At 56.6% G+C, this 6,842-nt stretch overlaps 1 protein-coding gene across 1 annotated transcript; it reads left to right on the top strand.

The window, feature by feature from the left end:
* Nucleotides 1-2,511: 2,511 nt before the first annotated feature.
* Neurod2 (neuronal differentiation 2) lies at nucleotides 2,512-3,660 on the top strand. Its single transcript, XM_076871065.1, has one exon. The coding sequence runs from the start codon at nucleotides 2,512-2,514 to the stop codon at nucleotides 3,658-3,660; it is 1,149 nt and encodes a 382-aa protein (XP_076727180.1).
* Nucleotides 3,661-6,842: the final 3,182 nt, after the last annotated feature.

Below are 6,842 nucleotides of genomic sequence, written 5' to 3' on the forward strand. Positions count from 1 at the left end.
CCTAAGATGATACAGCCATTTCAACCTTCCTGATCAAGACACTTGTCTGACCTACCTCCCCTTAGCTGCACTTGGGACTGCTGGGGTTAGCTCCAGTGTTTTCAGTATTATTATTATTATTATTATTATTATTATTATTATTATTATTTTGCAGGGGGAGGAGAATGCTTGAGTTTCATCCAGGAACTCTAGGCAGTTTCCAGCCCAGTCCCATCTTCCTCCCTCAACCAAGTCAGAAGGCTGAGACAGAAAGTCACTGATGGGATGGTCACCTATCTGGCAAAGAGAATGATGAGGAGGGAGAGGTTTCTGGGTTAGGAATCCAGATTTAGACCTGATTCCTCCATCCCTAGATGAGGGATTTTCATAGACACACTTCAGGGGTTCTTCCCTGCCCCATCCCAAATATATATGCCCCTGATACCCAAGGAAACATCTCCCATCCGCTGACTCCATAGTCACACACGCATGAATCCGTAGACACACACACGCCCATGCAGAGGCACAGACATCCAGGCAAATCTTTCCCTTTCTCTGTCTTTCCCTTGGTTTGAATTTCGTTCAGCCACATATGTTGTGTGTGCGTGAGGGTGGGTGGGGGAGGGGCAGACAGGGATGAGGGATGGCATAGTGCCAACATCTACCTATGGGGCTTGGGCCAGGGACACCCCCAACGCCCACTCTTGAAGGGGGCCTCAGCTGTCCCTTTGTGGTGGAGGGGACCCTCCTGGGGAGTGGGGACAAGCACTGAGGTCCCTTCTCCACACCCCAGGGTCTGGTCCTGACCCACCTTGGGGACCTGCAGGGGAGGAAATGGACAGAGCAAGACCCTGGAGGAAGCACAGAATTGGCGGTCACCACAAACGCCCAATTTCCAGGCTTGCCCCCCATTGTTCCCATGTGGGGGGCTCTATATCTGAGGGGGGCAACTCCTCCCCACCTCCCTCTCAATCCCTGCTTTCCCTGCGTTGGGTGGGGAGGGGAGGGCGGCAGAGATATTTATTTATTTCCTTTATTTATTTAATTTTTTTTTTTTTTTTTTTTTTTTTTTGGAGTAGAGAGTGACAGATGGCGGCGGGTCCCGGGGGAGCCGGCTCTCCCCCAATGCAGACGCATGCCAATCACCGTCTCTCATGTGATAGCTGCTGCCCGTGACGTGCCAAGCCCATATGGCCTGGCATAGAGGCTGGTACCCCGCCTGGTAGAGATGCCACACTCGCTCCGCGGTTCGCATGGCGCTCTGAAGACGCCGGCGCCCGCCGCCTTGAGGAGCCGCTGCCCCCGCTCCCTGAAGATGGGGGAACAATGAAATAAGCGAGAAGATTCCTCTTCTCCCCCCTCTCTCTCTTACCCCCTCCCCCCCTCCCCTCCCCTCTCCCCTTGACTCCTCTCCGAGGTAAGTTGTCCGAGAGGGAGCTAGATCTGACCCGCTGATTGGGAGGGGGGAGGGCGGCTGCTTCGGCGGACAGGAGAGTCCCCAAATCCCCCCTTCCTGGGATGATACCCCCTCCTCGGGTGGGCATCGGAGGCGCCTCCGGTTCTTTCTCCCCTAGGGGCTGCAGCTCAGGGGGCTGCGGAGGGAGGCGTTTCTGTCTGCGATGGGCTTGGTGGGGGAAAAGGCAGGATCATGGGAGGCACGAAGAGGCCGAGTTGAGGAGCCCCCCCGTGGTTGTCCCAAAGGAACCTGCGACCTTTCCCCACCACCCCCGAAAAAGAAGCAAACAAACAAATTTGGATTTTTTCCCATCAATCCCGAAATACAACGAGATCTGGAGAGCTGTGTGGGAGGGAGGCGGTTTGAAGGGGGGAAGGGGGTCCCTGACCGCCGGGGAGACGGACGGGGCTCGCTTCTCTGTCTCCTCCCCAAGCCGGGGTTCTTCAGTCCTCGCCGCCCAAAGCCGGCTCCAGGAGCTGGGAACACTACGGCTAGAGCAGAAGATCCCCCCGCCTCTGGAATTGGGGCTTCGGGGATGGGGGCCGAGCCGGGGGCGGCGCGCGGCCAACTTGCAAATTGGATTAGGGAGCGTGGGGGTGAGAGCCACGGGAGGGGTGGGGAGCCAGGCCTGGGGCCCCCCGGGCCGCCGGTCGGAGGAGAGGGGCAGCTGTCTCCACCAACCACTGTCCACTGCCGGGAGAGAACAGGCTTTCTGGGCGAGTGCATCCGCCTCCCCTGGAGAAAATATTTGGTCCCTTAAGTCCCCACCGGGTCCCCCTCTCGGACCCTGAGAAGAACCCAGCACGGGGAACTGCCCCCCATTCAAGAGGGGCGGAGCCGGGGCCCAGTGCTGGGAAGAGGGCCTGGGCCGAGATCCCCGGCCCGGCACCCGGCAGGGCTGGGCCGGCTCTGGGCGGGGCAGGTGGAGGAAGTAGGCATCCAGGGCTCTCTGGGCAAGAACCCGCAGGAGACTTGGGGGTGGAGGCGGTTGGGGGGCCGTCGTGACCCTAGCGCGTCCCTCACTCTGTGCTGTCTGTCTCCCCTTCCCGGCCCCCCAACGGGCGCCCTCAGGCACCATGCTGACCCGCCTGTTCAGCGAGCCCGGCCTCCTCTCGGACGTGCCCAAATTCGCCAGCTGGGGCGACGGCGACGACGACGAGCCGAGGAGCGACAAGGGCGACGCGCCGCCGCAGCCGCCGCCTGCGCCCGGACCGGGGGCTCCTGGGCCCGCCCGGGCCGCCAAACCAGTCCCCCTGCGTGGAGAAGAGGTACCAGAGGCCACGTTGGCGGAGGTCAAGGAGGAAGGCGAGCTGGGGGGCGAGGAGGAGGAGGAAGAGGAGGAGGAAGAAGGACTGGACGAGGCAGAGGGCGAACGGCCCAAGAAGCGAGGTCCCAAGAAACGCAAGATGACCAAGGCGCGCCTGGAGCGCTCCAAGCTGCGGCGGCAGAAGGCGAACGCGCGGGAGCGCAACCGCATGCACGACCTGAACGCAGCGCTGGACAACCTGCGGAAGGTGGTGCCCTGCTACTCCAAGACGCAAAAGCTGTCCAAGATCGAGACGCTGCGCCTAGCCAAGAACTACATCTGGGCTCTCTCGGAGATCCTGCGCTCCGGAAAGCGGCCCGATCTGGTGTCCTACGTGCAGACTCTGTGCAAGGGTCTGTCGCAGCCCACCACCAATCTGGTGGCTGGCTGCCTGCAGCTCAACTCCCGCAACTTCCTCACGGAGCAGGGCGCCGACGGCACGGGCCGCTTCCACGGCTCGGGCGGCCCATTCGCCATGCACCCCTACCCTTACCCGTGCTCGCGCCTGGCGGGCGCACAGTGCCAGGCAGCCGGCGGCCTGGGCGGCGGCGCGGCGCACGCCCTGCGGACCCACGGCTACTGCGCCGCCTACGAGACGCTGTATGCAGCGGCCGGAGGTGGTGGCGCGAGCCCGGACTACAACAGCTCCGAATACGAGGGCCCGCTCAGTCCGCCGCTGTGTCTCAATGGCAACTTCTCACTCAAGCAGGACTCGTCGCCCGACCACGAGAAGAGCTACCACTACTCTATGCACTACTCGGCACTGCCCGGCTCTCGGCCCACCGGCCACGGGCTGGTCTTCGGCTCGTCGGCTGTGCGCGGGGGCGTACACTCGGAGAATCTCTTGTCTTACGATATGCACCTTCACCACGACCGGGGCCCCATGTATGAGGAGCTGAATGCGTTTTTCCATAACTGAGACCTCGCGCCAGTCCTTTTCTTTTTCTTTTGCCTTTGCCCGTCCCCCTGCCCAGCCCCCCTCCGATCGCAGGGGCACCCTCACCCACCCCGGCGGCGCCGGGTGCAGGCAGCGGGCCGCCGGTCCTGCCGCTCTTCTGGGCAGAGCCGTCTCTTTCCTATAGGTGGCCCGTCCCAGGGGCCTCGCTTTCCCCAGGGGACTCGCCTTCTCTCTCCCCAAAGGGTTCCCTCCCTCTCTGTCCTAGGGAGTGCTTCTCCAGGACCACTCTCCGGGCCCTCCCTGGAGATCCCCCAACTCCCAATAACTTCACTTGCGTTTTCTCCTCTCCCTCCTCCCTGCAGGCCCAAAGGAGTCGGTCAGGGGGCAGCTGAGCTGTGGGACGCGGTTTTCCCCTGTCATCATTATTATTTTAAAAACAGACACCAAGCTGCCGGGGCCCGAAAGGAGCTGGGCGCCCCCTCTTTCTTGAAGAGGGCAGAAGTCAGGGCGCCTTCACCTCCAACCCCGAACCTCCGCGTTTTGTAATTTTAATTTTGGCGGGAGGGGATGTGGATTGAGAGGAAAGAGAGAGGCCAAGACAATTTGTAACTAGAATCCAGTTTTCCCTTTTCCTTTTTTTTAAACACAAACATACAAAAAATTAATAAAATAAAAAAAAAAAAAAAGGCGACGGAGGCCGAACGCAGAGTCCGGATCGGAGAAAAAAAAAAAAAAAAGCAGTAAGAACTTTTAGAAGCAATAAAAGGCAAAAAAAAAAAAAAAAATACTACTACCAATAATAAAAAGACACAAATATCTATGCAAGGAGGTTCTGACTGAGCCTAGCGGCCCGGCCCGGTCCCGGGATGCCCCTCCCTGTCGGTTGGCCGCCCCGCCCAAGCGCGGATCTGTGCACTTTGGTGAAATGGGGGCCCGCGCCGCCCCCTCTCCCTCCCCAGGTTCTTACAATCAGTGACTCGGAGATTTGGGGCCCCAGTGCCACTGCCCTCCCCCGCCCTGTCCCCTATGTGCGTCATACTGTTTTTTAAAACCTGTTTCCAAATTTGTATGGAATGGCAAACTGTTGGGGGGTCGGTTTGGGGAGGGAGGGTTTGCATGAGAGACACACACACGCACATCACACCGCACGCACACGCAGGCCCAGCGCGGGCGTCGGGGGACCCCAGGAGGTGAGCTGGTTGGCTCCTCCTCCCCACAGGCACTTCCGTCCGCTCTGGGGGTTAGGCTGAGGGGACGGAGACCTGGGGGTAGCTCCCCGCCTGCCCCAACTGTGCCTCTGTGGGCGCCAGGCGCCCGGCGATATCCGGTGGCTGGAGAGGGTTTTTTGTTTTGTTTTGTTTTGTTTTGTTTTGTTTGTCCTAGGCGTCCTCCTGGCTTTTGCAGGCGGGTGGGCGGGGAGGTTTGAGGGCTCCTACTTGGAGGTTTCCCCCAAAAGGGGCAAAAGATGAACCTCTCCCCACCAGAAGCAGGGGATCAGGCATCCAAACACACGATGCAAAAATGCAAACCCACAGGCGACACACCCCACACACTCACCCACACACTTACACGCAATTTTACCTTCCTCTTGTAGCGAAGATGAAATTTCCCGTCGGTCACCCGAAGTGCATTGCGTGTTTCTGTTCAGTTTAATGACGATTAATAAATATTTATGTAAATGAGATGCAAAGATGGACCCGGTTTCTCATGGTGGCCTCCTTTTATGGGGAGAGGGGAATTTGAACTGAGGCTGGGATGACGGAGGCAGTGTCAAGTGACTATGCAGAAACCAGAGAGAGGCACCCTGGATGTTTCTGGGTGGAATTTCCACCCTACAAGCCCCACACATACATTTAATGAGCACAGAAACAGCTATTCTGGCTACCCCTCTCAGACCCGACCCAGACTTACTGAGGCCCCAGCACCAAACACCGGTCCCATCTGATTACACTTTTTAGTCCCAGAATACCCACACGTGCCCCTTGGAAAGAGAGAAAGAGAGGGAAAACAAATTTTTTTTTCATTACTGAAAAATGATCAAGATAGGAAAGAAACGCCAGTTATTTTACAGTCCTCCGATCACTGTTGTAAAAAGAAGTAGGTACAGATAAGGGGAATCATTTGAGCAAGTCAGCGATACTTTTAGGTTAAAAAATTATAAGGTCATGAGGATAAAATTTTAATGAGGAAATCCCTTTTCCATCTTAAATGTGTGTTTCAGTGGATTCAGAGGAATCTACTATTTTGGCTTCAGGAAGGTTGACATTTTGAGGGGGTAGTAAACTGGAGGGACATTCCAGAGGTCTATGAGGTGACTGAGTCTGGGAGGCCAACTGGCATAGTGGAACTTCACTTCACCATGAACTCACTGGAACAGGGCAGTAGAACTCTCTCTCACACACACATCTGAGCAGGCTCCTTCCTCCAGTTTTTGTTCTGGACAAGTTCTCAATGGGTTGAGGGGTAGATGAAAGGCACAGGGAACACCCTCTTCTACTCAGACAAGGTGGCCTCACAGCTTTATTTCTTTGAGCCTCTTATGCACAGGCACCTCTGCACCAACTTCCCTGAAAGAATCTTTCTCCTTCCTTTCCCCCTTAAACTCCAATGCCTACCAGAGCCCTGAAATATTCAGAGAGGAGTCTGAGTCCCTCACATACCCATCCCGAAGCCAGAGTATATTTAGTAGTCCCTTGAAGGGGCTATTTTATTTTTCCAAAAACACTGTCATTCTTTTTTAGGGCTGAAATAAGGTTGTAATGTTGAGGATTGAGTTCAGTTATGCTAAGGCTTTTAAGGGTTAGGTCCCAAAATGTGATCTCCTTGACAGAGCAGGAGAGGGAAAGGTAGATGAAGAAGAAAGCCTTAATGCCAAAGGGTGGGTCTGATTATACTGAACTGGGGCTTAGAGGTTCCCCTAAATGTCTATCCTCAACCTCTTAGTTTTTGGAGGAGAGATGATGCCCTTCTGGTGTCTCTAGGCGGCTGCCCAGGAAGCAAGAGGGGGGCCAGGAGCTGTCCAGTTTAGAGTGCTGACCCTTGTCTAGCATCTCTCAGGGTTACTGTGCCTGGCCCTGGGGAGCCTCACTGCATGTGGCCTTCCCAATGCTGGACCAGAATTCTCCCCCCCCCCCATTTTCAGAGATTTTTCAAGAAATAATTTCAAAATTTCAACATCTTCCCTGGAATTATCTCTGGACCAA

This window comes from Callospermophilus lateralis, chromosome 11, assembly GCF_048772815.1.
Source record: "Callospermophilus lateralis isolate mCalLat2 chromosome 11, mCalLat2.hap1, whole genome shotgun sequence".
Lineage (NCBI taxonomy): Eukaryota > Metazoa > Chordata > Mammalia > Rodentia > Sciuridae > Callospermophilus > Callospermophilus lateralis.

Coding starts and splice junctions, on each gene's coding strand:
- Neurod2 (XM_076871065.1), top strand. CDS start 2,512: ATGCTGACCCGCCTGTTCAGCGAGCCCGGCCTCCTCTCGGACGTGCCC.